This window comes from Diceros bicornis, chromosome 10 (assembly GCF_020826845.1).
Source record: "Diceros bicornis minor isolate mBicDic1 chromosome 10, mDicBic1.mat.cur, whole genome shotgun sequence".
NCBI classification, from domain to species: Eukaryota; Metazoa; Chordata; class Mammalia; order Perissodactyla; family Rhinocerotidae; genus Diceros; species Diceros bicornis.
In genome coordinates this window covers 37384647-37403919 of record NC_080749.1, presented here as the reverse complement: position 1 = coordinate 37403919, position 19273 = coordinate 37384647, and the positions used below count along the sequence as shown (strand labels likewise).

The window sequence follows — 19273 nt, the reverse complement described above, 5'->3', positions numbered from 1 at the left end:
CTGTGTCGATAGATAGATAGATAGATAGATAGATAGATAGATAGATAGATAGATAGATGGATATAGATATATCAATCATGCATCAATCATATGCCCTACTTTTTATATGACTCTAAACATTATCATCTTAAAATTCCAGTGGTCATCATAATTTATTCAGGGCAATTCCAATACTGACAATGCATTCTAATCAATCACACTCTTCTACCTCCCTGCAAAAGGTTGTCATATTTTTAAAAAACAAGGAAAATTTGGTGTTAGTTATAACACTTTAATTTACCAGTTTTCACTTTCCCCTCACACCTGCACATAGGAATTCTCCTCTGAAGCACCAAAAATTAATCAAACAAAATCAACAAATATTCACTGTTTAATAAATGGGTACACAGCTAGGTGTTAACGTTATGAAAAGATCATTTAGAAATAAATAAAAGAAGGGCTGACATAATAGCCCATTGTCAAGAACCCAAGAGAGCAAGGCTACCTGTGTGCCCAGATTTATAAGGAACCAGTTAGTCTCCCAGGCAGGACCAAGAGAAACATGGAGGTATGGAATTGAGATTACCAGCCAGCAATTCCATTCCTTGAATTTATTTCCCCCAATTCAGAGGAGCAGTGAGGAGGTCTTGAGGGACACAAGTGGGTAAGAGTAACTTTGCAAAACCTTAAAATGCCAAAGGGTGATACTGTTTTATAAATGATCTGAAACCTGAAGGGTCCCCAGGAAATATTTTCCTGGCTGGGGTTTATATATCCTACTAGCCAGGGAGATCTGGCAGGGTCTAGGGCGTCTCTGAGAGTGAAGACAAAACACTCAGTTCAAGTTTTCAGAATACGTACTCCCATATTGGTGTCTAAATGAAAGCATGGTACTGAATTCCAATGCAAACTGTCATTTGTTGATGACCGAGTCCTTTATTGAACTTTCAGTATAATAATCAAATTCTGTTCTATTGGCTGTAAAATTCTGGAACATTCCATTAACCTTGCTGTGAAATAATAGAAGATATATATATATATATATATATATCCTAACTCCATATATATGCTAATGCTAACTCCAGGTAGAGAATTTCAGAATTGTAGGATACCCAGCTGATGTCGCAGAGAATTGCTTGGTGTGGGGAAAAAACCCACATATCTGGTATTAGAAGTATTGTATGTGTGAGTAAAAGAGAATCACTAAAGTGTTTTTCCCATACATTTACTCTGCCTCAGTTTCCTCACCTGTAAAAGAAGATGAAGAATTTACAGGTTTTTTGTAAAAATTAATGGAGTTAACATTTGTAAATAATTTAGAATAGTTAATAGCTCATAATTATTATCATTGTTATCATTATTGGCTAATGTACTTATCTTGTTTACATAAGCAGCAATTGTTCCTTACATATTTTCTCTTTTTTTGAAAGTAAATTTCATTTCATTTCCTAAATATGTGTAATGTGGTCAAGATTCAGGATCAAAGAAAGAAAGGTAGGTTCCTTCCCTTCTTGAACAGTATAACTTTATATCCCTTCTGTCCTCTGTGATGATAAGGTCCTTCTGGGGTTTCTAAGCAGATCCTTTCCCATCATGTCAATTCCATATCACCACGTCCCATATCAGACTTCACATTATCTACAGACTGACCAACAGGTAGATCTAAAATAGTTCACTTCTACAGTTTTATTGAAAAAAATAGCTAGAAACATGTAATCATTCATTTGGAGACTAGCATAATTTTTAAAACCATGACTCATATTCATTTCACTTTACAGATGGCAACTGAGGCCCAGAGAGATTAATTAACTTGCATGAGGACATAGGCTGTTACTGGGGGAGCCAGGAGTAGGATACACTGTTGCACAGTGCTCATGCAAACCGGCCACACAACCTCAAATTTCCCCAAAGTGTGTGTATGTGCACTGCAGCGGCACTGGTCTTTTTAAATACCTGTTCTCTCAAATATCTATTCTAACTCTTTCAATTTGGGAGTAGCACCACTTAACATTCCATACCAGCTAGGAGTTAGAAATATCCTTTAGTGCATTTTAGTTCTACATGGCCCCAGAGTGGCATAAAAGAGTTAACATGCTCCCCTAACAATTACTTACGTTACCAAAAAGCAATTCTTTAGAAAATAGGAAAAGAAAAAGTATTCATCCGTCTGTATCTTACATTGGAACAAGTCTATATGCTCCCAAAAACTCCTTGAAATAATCTCTTTTTTTACAGCATCTTCAATAATTGATGTGTAAAATGATAATGCTGACTCAGTAAGAAAGATTCAATTATATTCCATATACTCCATTTAATAAAGAAGAATGTAATTCATGTTAGGGAAAAAATGTCCATAAAAGTGGTGGTTTAAGCTTGATATTTAGAGTTTGATAATGTAGCCAACTTCCTACCGAACAATTCCATTCAGTTGTCTAACACGTCTCAAACTCAACATGTCTAAAATAAACTCAGTGTCCACCCTCATATCATCTCCTCCTACATTCTCCCCTCTCAGGAAACTAGATCAAATAATGCTATGCAAGAAACCGGAGACTTGTCCTTGACACTTCCAGCTCCCACATCCTCCAAAGCCAATCAAGTATCCGGCTCTCTCACTCTCGTATCTCAAATACCTCTTCATTTTACCCACTTCTCTCACGTCTCACTGCTACTACTCTGCTCTAAGCCGATATCACTTCCCACACAGAACTGATGGAATGTTGCCAAGTTTGCTACCCAGCCTCCCTGAAGAGACTGGCTCTTCTCCAAACCATTCTTTACAAAGAATCCATAGTGATCTTTCCATAACACAAAGGTGATCATGTCTGCTCTATCTTTTAACCCATTCAAGGGCTTCCCAGTTTTCAAATCCATTCAGTGGCTCTTACTCATTCACTTACTTATCCATATAATGTAATAGACACACCAAACTCACATCCAAAACAAGTCTAGGACTCTAGTGATGCCCTACATCGAGTCACAAGATTCACCCCCATCTCATGCTTCTATCTCCCCCCACACACGACAGTCAACATCCTAAATCCCATGTTCATAATTAGCCTCACTTGCTTTATATAAAGTCTTGTTGCATCTCTATATATTCCTAAAATGAATATTTTTAAATTTTAGTTGGTTTTAGCTTTTCAAACTGTATCATGCTGTATATCACCTTTGAAGGATGTAACTTTTATACTTACCTTACTATTGTATCATCAAGCTTCATTTATAGTGGTCGTAGTTGCTGTAATTCATTCATTTTGACTACTATATATTATTCTCTTGATATGCCACTATTCATTCATCAGCTTTTCGACTGATAGGCCTACGAGTTATTTTCAGCTTTTATTTTCATGAACAGTAGTGTTATGAAATATTTGTATATGTGGAAGAAATTCTCTTGAGTATATGACTATGAGTGCTGGGTCATATATGAATGTTCAGATTTCAGAGATAATGCCAAACTGTTATCTGAAGTTACCATAAAAATGTGGCAATGCATCATCTCTAACAACCGGTATTACCAGCCTTTTTAATTTTGCCAATTGAATGGATAAAAATATGTGATTGTAGCCTTGGTCTGCATTCCCCTGATCACAATTAATGTTAAATTTCTTCATAAGTTATTTTGTTATGTGTGTTTTCTTTTCTAAGAAGTGTCTATTCTTGTCTGTTGCCCATTTTTTACTATTACTTGGGATTTTCTTAATAATAAGAGTTATTTATAGTATATACTAGATAATAATCTCTCAGTTGCATATTCTTTGAACATCTTCTACAGTTTGTAACTTCTCTTTTTACTTTCTTTAAGGTATACTCGAAAGAACCAACTTTCTCAATCTTAACATAGCCAAATTTATCAATATTTTCTTTTATGGTCAATGTTTTATCTGTAGCGTTTTAGAATTTTTCCTTATAGAAGCCTAAACATTTTCCTTCTAAAAGTTTGAGTTTTGATGTTGACTTAATACATCCAAAGTTTATCTTGGTTTATGACATGGATTAGGCATCCAATTTCATCTATTTTCTACATGGATTACCATTTTATTTTTAGCTCCATTTATTGAAGAGCCCTTCTTTCTCCCATTGATCTGCAGTGCTTCCTCTGTCATATACGGAATGTTCCAGACATGTGTGAGTCAACTTCTAGGGTCTCTATTCTGTTCCATTGGGCAATGTGTCTACCCTTTGTGTCTCTTTGTACCAATACTACAAGTCTTAAGTACTCTAATTTTATAAGACCTCTGCATTTTTCTCTTTCAGAAGTTTCGTGTAATCTTTAGAATTCCATTATAATTTTAGTATTTCCTTCTTTAACTAGTTATTTCCTACTTTTATGTTTTAGACTTCAGCTTAAATGCTACAGTACCTGTGAAGTTTTATCTAATACCCTAGATCCATTTTCCTCTACTCAGAGCATCTTTCTTCCTCATCCTAATACCCATTATACCCATTATGCTTTGTAATCATTTGTAAATTACGTTTTTACAGAGAGATAGAGAGAGAAATGTTTACTTTATTATTAACTATAAGCTCCATGACAGTGGGGACCTCAGTTCCCTTGTATCTCCAGGTCTTAGCACATAGTAGGCACTTAACAAATAAATTTTTTTAAAGAGTCGCTTCCTTCTTTGGGGCTGCACCCAGAATAACTTCTCCTCCTGGCTCCCTGCTGTGGACCTGACTCACTCTGGACAGCAGGCCTGATGGAGCCTCATTCAGATCTTTCAAGCAGTTTCACACCATTTAGCAGATATTGATAAAGGGTTACCAGGAACCAATACTCCACCGAGGGGTTCATGCACATCATCTCATTTAATTCTCAAGGCAACCCTGTGAAGCAGAATTTATTGCCTCTAAGGTTGTCATTTTAAATAATAGCATTAAGATTTTGTCAAGGAATCTGTCAAAAGTCACACAACTAGTTCAATGCGGAGGAGGTAAGAACCAGGTTGGTCAACAAAGCCTGGGCTTTTAACTATGTGGTTATACCACCTGTGAACTCAGAGGTCCTGATGCTTGGGATTTCTTTTCTCTTTGCCCATCAGGAGGCTATGTGCTTTTTTTTTCTTAATTAACATATAATTGACACATAACATTGTGTAAGCTTAAGGTATACAACATGTTGATTGATAGGCATTTCAATTATTGATAATGTGATGAATAAATGAATGAATGTCTCTCAAAAATTAATTCAGAGTGTATGCTAATATTGGGTACTTAAAAATTGCTTAATATTTAGAACTAGAAGGGATCTTAGAAACTACCTATTCCAAACTCTTTATTTTAATAATGGAGACACATAGGTCCAGAAAGAACAATTTTTTTGCTTTTTCAAAAAGCCTGTTTTTAGCATATTTAGAACATGAAAATTTCAGTCAAGTGCACTTTGCACAGCATCATCTGCCTGTAAATAAATATTATTTTAAATACATGCCACAAATTCCCAAACAAAATAATATTCTGAAATAATAAGTAACAATAGAAAATGAAATTAAAACCCTAAAGTATATTTCCATTTTTTCAAGACAAAAATAATGTACAACATTAAATAAGTCTTAAAAATGAAAACAACATAGTTTAATTTTACCATTTAAGTATAAGGAAAAATTACTATTTTTGCCTTGCATCATTAAATTTCACATTTTGAGATTTAAGACTTATCATTAAGGACTTAAATCAGCAAAATTATACTTTTTTGGTACTATGACAGCAGAAAAGTCTGTCATAATTTTGCTGAATCAGATTATAACATTTTTTGTGACCCATCTAGTTGTCTCTGTCCAACAAATGACAAAGTGATCATTCCAAACCGATGTGATCCATCAAAACACATTTTTACGTTCAGCCAAGCAGCAGCTCAATTGATTCTAACAAAGAAGCAGAGAAAGCTCATTTATTCCGGGATTTTAACCAAAGATCAGCAAATCAATCCCCATGTTCATTTATCAAAAACTGATTGTCTCATAAAGTTCTCCTCTTTGAATAATTCGAGTAGAAACGCATAAAAAATGCATATAAACTACCTAAATGAGTCTAGGCTAAGTCACTTCTAAAGCACTTTCTCTCAATTCTTTGCACTAGTCAAAAACTACAGTGAGAGAGAGACTCATTTTGACAAGAAGAAGATAATCAGCATTTTTCCAATTGAGCAAGAACATTATCGCAATCTAAAGCAAACTCAGGATGTCCAAAGTAGTCTTTCAACAAAAATTAATTTTTAGAAATGCTCTTCAGTGTTTCCTTAAACCTCATACAACCAGATAGTATCAATGAGATTCTGTTTATTAGCATATTTTGATTAATAAATAATCTCAAAAATATCTGTAACATTAAAAGTAGTGTTTTAAAGTAACATTAAAAGTAGTGAACATTATTCACTAAATAAATGCAAATCTCAACTCAGAAATTTAGATTCACTTTTCCAAAAGTACAAACATTTCAACTGGGACTCAAAGTTTACCTTTTGTCATATTTATGAAGAAAATTTTGCTAAGCAGAGCATTAATGTAAACTAGATTTCAAGAAAGAAAGTGTTAAATTTAATGAGAATAAAACTAATTTCAAGCACCCATAAATATTTTAGAAGTACTCATTTATTAGGAATATTTCAGAAATATATTTATAGATCTAGAAGTCAAGAAAACGCATAGAGAAAATTATTTAGAATCACTCTGCAGGAAACGAATCTCTATGGCTTTACTTAATAAGTCACCATTTATACAAATCATTATATTTCTTTAGAATTCACTCATCTAGTCATTGAAACTGATCCCTAAAGAAGAAAATATTGAGTTAAAGTCACTTTATAATAACTTGAAATTATATTTTGCACTTAACACAGGGCAATGATCTGGTTGAATCTGGCCACCAATATGTGTTTTGTTTGAAGAATTGGCTATTTGTTTGTTTATTGCTTTTGGAAGTCTTTAGGAATGTCATGTGTAGTCCCATTTTGCTACAATCCCCACCATCTCACTTTAGTAGTTTTTGCTTTTTATGTTATGTGCTTCGTCTCTAAGCCTTTTGCTTCTGGAAGCCTAAATTTAAAATTCTGTCCAATTTGAATGTTCACTAAAATGTTCCTCCCCTACAGTCACAGGATGTTGGAATCATTAGAATTGGAAGTTAAGAGGTTAGCTAACTCTCCTCATTTCTTCCAACAAGACACCTGAGGCCAAGAAAAGTAAAGTAGCTTTCCCGTGGTTAAATGTACATTAATAGTTCGGCCAAAATGGTCTTCTAACTCAATAAGCTCAAACAACTCTCATTTTAAAGTTTCATGTTTTGCCATGAATCACCATCCTTCTCATCTCTCTAAAAATAATATCTGCTTCATAAGCACTTACCCCTGAGAGCAGGTAGCAGGGATCTCTCCTTCTTGTCATCACATCTGTTACATTCACTGAAGTAGAGGAGCAAGAAGACATCAACGAGAACCCACATCAGTGAAGTGGCTAGAACCACCTTGCAGTAAACAAACCTCCTCATGTCTTTCCTTGATTTCTAGTTAACACATAGATCGAAGACAGACGCCACTGTGACAAATCCACGCCACAGAGGTAAACTCCAGGATAAAAGCAAGATGCATCCCACTGTATTTAAAAAAAAAGAAAAAGAAAAAGAAAAAAAATTAATTATTGACAGTTTGTTTTACATAAAGGAGATATAACATGAAATATGTGACTTATTTAATGTTCCTGTATACATCAGCACTCAGCCTTCAAATTCAGAATTAAAAGCCCAATAAAAGAAAGCTGCAAGCAAGCCAGGTGGCTAAAATTCTAAAGCTAATCCTAGATTTGCCACTACTCTGCTAGGCGCTTGACGACTATCTGATTTCTTCAAATTGTGTTGTCTTTTCCTCAAAGGCCTATCATGATGTTATAAAGCATCAGGCTGTCAAATAGTGCAGTTCTGAATTTATCCTGATTCAGCACTTCCAAGGGGCCAATACTGCTAAAATAAAAATCATATTGTAGCGGCTAAGAGCTGGCCTTTACCCACAGACACGCCTGGGTCTCTTCACTTCCTAACTGCGGGAGCCTTTCTAAGTTTCAATTTTTTCATCTATAAAATGAGAATAACAATGCCAAATCTAAAGATTTGCTGTAAGGATTAAGTATGATAATGCTTGTAAAGCATCTTGCAGAACAGATAGTCATTAATATTAAGATATAAAACAGAAAAAAAAATTCTCAAGATTCTCAAATAAGGCAATTACATGAAATAAATCAACAGTTATTCAGCTTTAAAAACCCCATCTGGTCTGCACAGAAAGTATTCACAACAGATGTGTATTTTAGAATGAATAGCATATATTCAAACAATTTATCACAGGAGAAACAACATATTAGTGTATAGTGACTTAAAATAACCAGAGCAAGAAGTCTAAAAGGCGTAACAAAGACTTGCACAATTATTGAGAGATATTCAAAGTAAGTGTAGAATTAACACCATATACATATTTGTTTTATTTATACTATATACAGCAATAACTATCTCGTTAATTCCTTTCTATCTACACAGTCAATATATCAAACCAAAAATATTCTCATATCATTTGCTGCATTTAAAGTAATACCAACTCAAGTATAAATTAATTGATGTGAATAAGTAACATAGTTTTGACAGATATTTGAGGAGAACAGCTATTAAATACAAAAACGCTTTGAAATTTCATAAACATTTATCTCAAAATAAAAACATCCAAGTACAATTTGCTGAGGCAGAAGCTCTTTAAATTAACAGCAGCTGACTTTGCATCACAAAGAACACAAATGCTGTTGCCTGTTGCAACCTACCCAAACCAGTAACAAATTCAAAATTTGCATAGAGTGACAGTTAAAAATATAATTATTATAACAAAGGACCTATGTTCAATAGCTACATAAAATTTACATTTATTCAGCATATTTTAAAAAAAAGAAAAGAAAGATGCAAAATGTGCAGATCTCAGGAATACATGATATTTGGAGTTTGTTTGCCATTATTTTTTTTTTTGAAATAAAATGGCATGCTAATTATCTAGTTTCCTCCATTGCAAACACACTTTTCCGCAAAAATTATAATTAAACATTGGAACTCAGCCTCCAAACCTGATAACAAGGGAAAGATTCCTCCATATATTTCCTGTTACTTTGCATATGCTTTACTGAATTCGGGATATGAAACAATTCAAGCTATCAAGTTTTTTGTCTTTCTTTGGTCCTAAGATACAGTAGGTCCCTTCAGTTTACTGTAGGAAAAAATCCCATGGAAAACGCATATATAACACTGATGGTTACCAAATGGCCATCCCCAGATTTAGAAGGAATACTATAAAATAAAAGATCCTGTAATAAAAAAAATCTATATATTACATCAGATCTATATATCATATAAGATCTTTTATTATAAAGACCTATAACAAAAGACATAAACAGCACCAACCCTGGCTCTGTCACAAAAAGAAAAGATGACTTTAGGTAGGCATTTTGCCTCTCTGTGCTTCATTTTCTTGACATATTTCCTGTCCTATCCAGCTCACAAAATATTGTGAAGCTTAAGCAGGATAAAGAATGAGAACACTTTTAAAAGAAAATATGAAGAATATTATTATAATGGAAAATCTGAAATTGCTTAATATTAAATATTAAAATGTCTAAGATAAGTCATTTCCTAATAAGAGCCTAACAGTTGAGGTTATTGAGAATTTAATTTAAACTTTAGCTATAATAGAAAGTCAAAATCACATCTTATTGCCACTTCAAGCATTATTCAAATTATTCTAATTTCATAGCCTGCTAGATCTATACATCAAGACATTAACACTGAGAGAAGTCTAACTTTACTACAGTATTTTATGTAATAGAACTAAGTTACTGTTTAAATTTTTGTTTATTTATGAAACAGAATTTCCTTACATATTTCAAGTTCTTAATTTTCTCTCTACCTTGAAAACACATCTACCTTGGAAACATACTAAATTTTATCATTCATAAGAGTCTTATCTGGTGGCTCTTGTAAAATAGTAAATTTCATATACTGTGTTCCAATATTCTTCTTTTCATGAGAACAAAACTGATTGAGAAGAAGGCCGGTACAATATACACAGTAACACTAACCAACATAAGCACAGTTGGTGGCCCAGGTTTATTTAAGAGAATCAGCATCTGTATTATGTTTTTATTCCAGTAAGCCTCTATTTATTTGCAAACACTGCTCTGTTTCTCAAGCCAAATCCAAGTTCGACAATATCCCTGGCTTGCCAAGCCAGCCAATATGGAGCATGACCAACTATGCATAAACTACAGGCTCTTCTATCCGAAAATACGACCCCTTTTCTAACTGTTTCAAAAACTTTTGAGCATAGTTATTTCCCTCTTTAAAAATACTTCTCTAAACAGGAAAACTTCAAGAGTTAGAAAACTATCAAATACCCTCTTGCTAGTTGGAATGCTTCTCCTTTTCTTCTTGCCCACTAAGTAATGGGATCAGCCATATATGCTATGAGATATTACAGGATTTTTGTGAAAATATGCACCATTTTTACCATCTTTATCAAAAATGGATTTCAAATATAAAAAATAAAATCTGGATAAAGCTTAGGAGTTTGGTAACTATGTTTTTAAAACAAGAAGAAAGATGTTTTTGCTTTTGTTTTTGTTTTTAATTAGAAAGTTATCTCTTACTCGGGGAGTAGTTTGGTTGCTATGACGTATTTTTATCTGTAGTCATATCTTTACTTTTGTGGAAAACTGCATAATAGGTGCAAATTTATTCAATCTACTGTATGAGGCTATACTCAAGGCTCACTTTCGAGAAAATTGTCCATGAAAACCCTATGAATAGCAGCAGAACATTGTCTGATAGAGCACCATAAGGTGAGAGGACAGCGCAAAAAGACTGGGCAGGGTTCCGCCCAACACTAACAACAACAGATACTTGAGGCTGCCAAAGGACCCTGGGAATTAGTGGAAGACGCTGGTTGTACTCCCAGAACTTTCAAGCACTCAACATAACTTTAAATGTTTTAAATAGCTATGCAGGAGCTTCTGTGAAATAATGACTGACAATTTTACAGAGTTTGATTTAAGGACTGATAAATCTAGTGAGTAAGCATTGAAAAAATATCCTGAATTAGCTACAGGTCCTATTGACAAGAAGACTGACCTTTGTACCAATAAAGATCCAAAAGTAAGGTGGACTAGAGCAAACTACCCACAGCCTAAACCAAAGAGTCCACTGTAAAAATCATGCTACATGAAAAGATACTCTAAGAGACAAATAAGCAGACAAAGATAATGTTAAATGAATGCCTTATGTGGAAAGATGGTAAAAAAGAAGCAAAAAAATACGCTCTCACTTGCATGTAAACTAAGGAAAGTTCAAATATTCATAACATAAAATTTGACTATTAGGAGGCATAAGATCTAAAAATATATATTGCAGAGTTACAATACCGTGACTTGAAACTGGGTTACAACACTCACTAATTGTATGGCTTAACTCAAGCTCCTTAAATGTTCTATGCCTGTTTTCCTAGTCACAAAATATGAACACTAGTAGCTACCTCATAAGGCTATGCTGAGTACAGAATGAATTAATACATGTAAAGCTCTTGTAACAGTGCCTGACACATAGGAAGATCTCATTATACATTAGTTATTATTAGTAGTAATAGTAATATTGGTATCATCATGAACAGCTTCGAAAGAACAAGAAAAAAGAATGAGGATTCTCTTCACCACCCTTCTGGAAGTAGTATATGTTCAGTATGTATGTATTCAAGGGGTTGAGAGGCAAGATGAGCATCACAAATATATCTAATATTTGTAAATATATTTAATTTTAAATCACAAATATATTTAATATTAAATATATTTAATATTTGTGAGCATTACAAATATATTTTATATTTAATAATCTCAAATATATGTTATAGATGCAGTTTCTGATGGGGTATGAGTTACACAGGATTTTACAGTTGTCAAAATTCATTGAACTGTACACTTAAGATCTATGCATTTCATTCTATATAAATTATACCTTATTTTTTAAGGCAAAAACCAAATGTTTATGTACCTATCATATGAGTCCCTGATTTAATCAGTTTTGATTAACTAAAGAATTATAGTCACAATTGCATCAGATAAGAGGGCTTCTAGTTAATAACTGTCTGATCTCATTACTTGCCATTGTTCTCCATGCCAGTCACTGGGGTCTCCTGGCTGTTCCTACATACACCAATCATTACCTTGCCTCAAGGCACGTATATATGCTGTTTTTTCTGCCCACTGATATGGTTATGGCTTCCTGCTCTTATTTCCTTCAGATCTTACTTTCTTTCTGCTCAAGTGTCAAATCATAGAGAGCTTTCCCATCAACCTATATAAAACAATGCACACAACTTAGTCACTCTTTATTTCCTTACCTCGCTATCTTTTTCTTCTTTGTACCTATTACCCCCCCAACACACTAAAAAATTTATTGGTTTTTTTATTTGTTTATTATTTGTCCCTTTTTCTTAAATAGTAACTCATATGAGAATAGGATTTCACATCTTTTACATATGCCCTCTCTCATCCACTATATTTAAGTTTTAAAACTCCAGTACTGATTGCTATGGGCTGAATTGAATTGTACCCCTCCCCCAAAAAATTCATATGTGAAGTCCTAACCCCTAGTATTTTAGAATGCGACTATATTTGGAGAGAGGGCCTTTAAAGAGGTAATTAAGTTAAAATAGGTCATAGGAGTGGGCCCTAATCCAGTATGACTGGTGTCCTTATAAGACGAGGTAATTAGGACACAGACACACACAGAGCAAAGACTATGAGAAGACAGAGAAGGTGGCCATCTATACGCCAGAGAGAGAGGCCTCAGAATATAACCAACTCTGCTGACATTGATTTTGGACTTCTAAAATCTGTAAGAAAATAAATTTCTGAAATTTAAGCCATCCAGCCTGCGATACTTTGTTATCGCAAAACTTCTAGAAAGAACTATATATAACGACTGTTGACACATCCCATATCCCTATCCTCCCATTCTCTCTTAAACCCAATAAGCTTTAGCCCCTGCCACTATAGGGAAATCTTATTTGATACAATCATGGCCAAATCCAATGGTCAGTTCAAAGCATTATCTTCTATAACTCCTAAGCAGCGTTTGACATAGCTTGGCCAAAAACCTTGTACTCTTTTCTAGCAACTCTTTTCTTTCACATCCCTTATTTGATCTTGCAGCAAATTCTGTTGGCTCTACCTTCAGCTTTGACCCACTTTCCATCAGTTCCACTGCTACCACTCTAGACTAAGCCACTATCACCACTCTGACATATTGCCTTAACTTTTTTCTTTAAAAAACAGCTTTACTGAGATATAATTCACAGACTATTCAATTCATCCATTTAAAGTGTACAACACAATGACTTGTAGCATACTCACAGAATTGTGCATCCATCACCACAATCAATTTTAGAACACTTTTATAACCTCAAAAGAAAACAGCTCCCCTTTGCTTTAACCCCTTCATCTTCCCATTGCCCCTAGCCCTAGGTAATTACTAATCTAATTTCTGTCTCTATAGATTTGTCCATTCTGCACATTTCATATAAATGGAATCATACAATATTGGGTTCTTTGTAACTGTCTCCTTCACTTAGCCTAATGTTTTCAAGACTTACCCATGTCATAGCATATACCAGTACTTCATTTCTTTTTCTTGCCAAATAATATTCCACTGTATGGACATACCAAATTTTATTTATCCATTTATCAGTTGGTCCACATTTGGGTTGTTTCCACTTTCTGGTTATTATGAATAATGCAGCTATGAACATTCATGTACAAGTTTTTGTATGGACATATGTATTCATGTCTCCTGAGTACATACCTAGGACTGGGATCACTCTATCATGCTATTCCTTATCTTCTTAAATGCACTACCATAATAATCTATTCTCCACACAGAAGGCAGATTGATCCTGTTAACATTTTTAATTTAATCAGATCTCTTCTCTATTCTGCTCATTATTGACCAATGGCTTTCTATCACATTTAAAATAAATTACAAATCCTTATTTTGACCTATAACACTCAACCAAATCTGGACCTTGACTACCTTTCAGACCTCATCTTCTATCTCTCTCTCCTTTACTCAACGCATTCCAGAATCATCATGCTTAAAGTTCCCTCTGTAATACTATTGCCCTAAATAACCCAGTGGCATACCCCTTCACCCTTTATACGGGTCGCTGCTCATATATTCCCAGAGAGTTGTTTTCTGGACCAACTTATCTAAAATACTGCCCTTCCACTATCTATGCCATATACTTACATAGTTTATTCAGGGTACACAACACTAGTACATGTTAATTTATTTATTATCTACTTCCCTTATGAAATGAAAACTTCCCCCTAATGAAAACTGAAAACATTAAACATTCGTTTGGTTGAGCCATGCGTGAATAGCCACACTAAACTGAAAATAAAGGCAAACTTGTTCACTGGCATAAAGGTGTTCGCTCCCTCCATGCCCTCTGATACCTCCAGTCCCCTCTATCCCAACCTTGGCTGCTTTAAGAAAAAAAAGATGATTAAGGGTAAGGTTGAGGTGTCTTGTCACCAGAGTGCACAGAAGGCCATATGTACCTGTATAGGTATGGTTCAGAAGTTAAGAGGAAATAGTGGGATTGGGCTCCCACATATAGCTGTTTGAGTACGGCTCTATTTGGTACAGGTACGAAGTCACCATCCTATTCAGTCTCAGGTTACAGTGTTGATGTTCCAGTCCAATCAGCCACCTCTGGCCACACCACTGTGGCCCATGAAACTAAATTGGGTCATGTATTTGATTTCCAGGCCGTCTAGTCTGACAACGGTGTGACTTTTGTCTCAAAGGCCATTCAACAATGGAATGAAAGTATTAGATGGATTTTCCATACTCCCTGCCATTCAAAGTTTTTTGCTGAATATTGAAACGACTTCCTTAAAAACTGACTGAAAAAGATATCTGATCAACCTTCTAATCACCTCCTATTCCACCCACCTGAGCAAGGCAGCTGTCTCACTAAATTTGGCCTTCTGCCAAAAAAGTTAATCTTCTCTTGACCACCTACTGAGTAATGATCAGGATGAAACAGGTGGGGAATTACATAAAACAATTTTGAAAATATGGGATTCTACCCTGTCCATGGTGCATTTTTATTTCTCCTAACAACAACTCCTAGCCAGCCAGAATGGTACCTCCAGGTGACAGCACAGCTGAAAGGGTGTCTAGAGTATTCGAACTTTATTCTGACTCAGCCTCCTGGATTCTCTTGTTGGATTGACATGGTCCTAGACCATGAGGATAATAAGCTCTTGGTTGTGTACACTGGTAACTGAATACCCCTAAAATGGCCCATGTGGGCCAACATAGGAGGTATCTGTAATTTTTGTAAAAATGTCTTTGTCCCATTCATGTTTAACTCTTCCATATGAAAGGTCTGGGTCAGAGTAACAGATTATTGAAAAAAAGAAGTGAAGTTATATTTATTGAGCTGGGACACACCAAATTTCACGGCTATGGAGGGAGAGCAACAATCCTGACACTTGGGGAAGAAACAGATTGTATCCCAAGAGGTGGAGGGAAGCGGCAGGTCAATTCATGTTCTCTTTGTCACCTAGATCCAGCATCAGAGCCTGGCAAAATAATCACATGGCCTGCCTGAGTGAAGCGGCTTCTGTGGCTGGCAATTTGACTGTTGTTTCATTTGCCACCTAAACTTGATAGTCTCTGAGGAGTAGAATTGATTTACAATCTTCAGTAGGTTTGAATTTTAATATAAGCTTGTATTCCTTTCAGAATAAAACTATTACCTTAATTATAAAAGTAAAGTATTTCTTTCATTTATCCTACAGATACAATTGAGTTATCTATACAGATGCCAACACTGTGCTAGGCACTAAAGATAAAACAGATAGAAACAGACAATCCTTGTCTTTTTACTTAGGATCCAGTAGGGAAGATGGACAAGATCATTGGAGTAGGGATAAGAAAGTAGGTAAGGGAAACGTTTAGAGTGATTCTAAGATGTGAACTCCTATTAACAGATAGTTATTACATGTAACTATTAATGCTGAGACGAGGCAGCAACGAACAATTATCAGGCATAGAGAGATTGAAAGAAGCTTCATAGAGGATGTTTATAAGGCTGATGCCAAGGCAGTTTGTTACACACTAGTCTTTTTAGTCACGCTTGGATATTGAGATATTCATTCTACGAAGATGCTCTGAATGTCAAAGCCTAAAATATATGTTGAGACTTTATAAGCAATAGATAATCATTAAAACATAATGAAATTAAGTCTTCATAAAGAAAGCTTATAAAAAGCAACATACGACCCTCAAAAAGATAATGAAATTAAGTTGTTTTAAAAACTGTATTTAGGGGCTGGTCCCGTGGCCTAGTGGTTAAGTTTAGCACACTCCTCTCCAGTAGCCTGGGTTCGGTTCCAGGGTGCAGACCTACACCACTCGTTGGAGGCCACACTGTGGCAGCGACCCACATACAAAATAAAGGAAGACTGGCACAGATGTTAGCTCAGGGCAAATCTTCCTCAAGCAAAAAGAGGAAGATTGGCAACAGATATTAGCTCAGCATGATCTTCCTCAGCATAAAAAAAAAACAAAACTGTATTTATCAACCTAAAAATTGCTCATAGTTTATTTGTTTTAGGTATTTAATGACCACACAGTATTCATCTTATAATATGACATGCCAGTGGTTTAAGCTTGTTCATTAATAGTTACCAAGAGGGGAAACAGAAACCCAAAGTGTTCAATTGGATATAAAACCTAGAGATTTAACACAACAGTAGAGCATTTAAACAGTTCCCAGTGACATCTACCAGTGAACTGGCCATCTTCTGCCATAAATCATATGATTAAAAAGAAAATAAATGTTTCCAGTGAGACATCCAACCATTAGAAAATCTTAACCTCAGCTTCCTAGCTGGCCTTAAGGCTTCTGAATTCTTCATGACAAAAGATGTAAGGAATGAATTACAAGTGTTCCTTCTTTGAAACGTGTAAGGTATTGTGGCTATTTCTTGTCTAGGCTTTCTTTCCAAAACAGAAGCATTTATTTGTAGAAGATAATGCAGAATAATATTAACTTATTTTGTAAAATTATATCAGAGTCACTCTGCTCCAGCTGGCAATTAGTGGGAGAGAAAAAGAAGGCGAAGCAGAGTCAAAGAAAAGCCCAGAACCCTACGGCACAAAAGGACCCCAGCAACACAAAGGAGAGGATACTGAAGGGACTTGGCCACGGAAAACTCTACAAGAAAAATGGATTACAGTTCGTCTCTGAAATGCTATCTTAAAATTGCACGAATGTAAATAAAATTTTATTTGCCTGCTTGAATATTTTAAGTTAGTGAATTTTTTTTACCATAATTTATATAGGAGAGAAATGCATGCCTTTCTTAAAAATAGCTTAAAAAAGTATTAACAAGGGCCAGCCTGGTGGCACAGTGGTTAAGTTCGCACACTGCTTCAGCGGCCCAGGGTTCGTGGGTTGGGATCCCAGGTGCGGATGTACACACCACTCATCAAGCCACGCTGTGGCAGTGTCCCACATTCAAAACAGAGGAGGATAGGCACAGATGTTAGCTCAGGGACAACCTTCCTCAAGCAAAAAGAGGAGGATTGGTAATGGACGTTAGCTCAGGGCCCATCTTCCTCACCAAAAAAAAAAAAAGAATTAGGTGAAATATTCAACTTCCTCCACTCCAAAAAAAACCCCACCTGATTAGAGCTACTATATACCTTCTTCTTAGTTTGATTTACAGCTTCAAGTTATTTTTTTCCTGCAACCTTCCTGGTGAAGATATTAATCATAAATTAAGTGCCTTAAAAGACAGGCAATTAGAAGAAAGAAGTAAATAAAGAATTAAAAAACAGAATATTGAATAATTAGTCCCCAATTAATTAACAGTAAAGTAAAATTATTATATCCCCAAAGAATTAAAATTCATAAAGCAAACTTGTCATATGAAATTGTTAAAGACTATAATTTATTAATCAATACAAAGCAATCTAATATAATGGAGTATATAATCCAATCATAGAAAACACAGAAATATTATAAAGTGAGGAAATTGGCCAAAAATGCATGAGAAAGGAAAAGATATAATGCCTCCTTACAAGATTTAGAAGTTGAGCAGAGATTACCACTATATGTATAAGCACATGAACAGGCAACCCCAAAACAAGGCAACGTTTTTCCTATCATCTGAAAAAACTGCTACTTAGTTTAATTAGGGATTATGTTAATTAAAGAACTAAAAATTAAAATTAAATACCGTTTTTGACAAAATCATATTTTAGCAAAGGTGGGATGAAATGGGTTCTTTTTAATTTTGTGGGTGGAAATATAAACTGGTAAAAAATTTTTTGGAGAGAAATGTGGTTTATTAAAAATAAATGTGGTTTTTACCTACTTAAAAATAATCATATATTTTGAACTAATAATTTATCTACTAGAAAACTCTCTTTTAAAAACCCTATATTAAAGAAAAGGCTTTATGCACCGAGATGTTATGACAGAATTATTTACTAAAAAGAGTTCAAAATAGATATATAGCTAATTGCCAGTACATTATGCAGTTATTAAAAACACGAAATTTTAGGGGCCAGCCTGGTGGCATAGTGGTTAAGTTCGCATGCTCTGTTTCAGCAGCCCAGGGTTCCAGGTTTGGATTCCGGGCACGGACCTACACACAGCTTATCAAGCCATGCTGTGGCAGGCATTCCACACATAAAGTAGAGGAAGACGGGCACGGATGTTAGCCCAGGGCCAGTCTTCCTCAGCAAAAAGAGGAGGATTGGCAACAGATGTTAGCTCAGCGCTAATCTTCCTCACCAAAAAAAAAAAAAAAAAAAATACTTATGAAATTTTGTAATAACATGAGAATAGCTTATATGATAAAATAAAATTAAACAAATCAAGATACTCATTCATGCACTATGCTCACAATGATTTTTTACCTTATTCATATTAAAGTACAGGAAAGAATAGGTGGGCATATGTTGATTTTTTTTCATTCCTCTTACTATTTTTGTTAATTTCCAAATTATCCAGAAAAAGTATATATTATCTGAATTATGAGGAAATGTATGTTTTACTTTCAAGTAAATAAAACCACCAATGATGGTGATAAAGAATAAAATTCTGAGTGATATTTATGCATGTGGGTACAGGGACACACACAGTTATGATGAAATATAACAGAGAGTAACAGACCCAAAAGACTGTCAAAAGTTA

General features: G+C 34.8%; 1 protein-coding gene across 6 annotated transcripts in view; it reads right to left on the bottom strand.

The window, feature by feature from the left end:
• The window catches only part of GALNT13 (polypeptide N-acetylgalactosaminyltransferase 13), a 666195-nt gene that overhangs the window by 401609 nt on the left and 245313 nt on the right, over positions 1–19273 (bottom strand). For all 6 annotated transcript variants that reach the window (XM_058548993.1, XM_058548992.1, XM_058548994.1 and 3 more), the window contains one exon: positions 7326–7571. In XM_058548993.1, the coding sequence (XP_058404976.1) occupies positions 7326–7467 (142 nt within the window). In that variant the 5' untranslated portion in view covers positions 7468–7571. The remainder of the gene's footprint in view (positions 1–7325; positions 7572–19273) is intronic.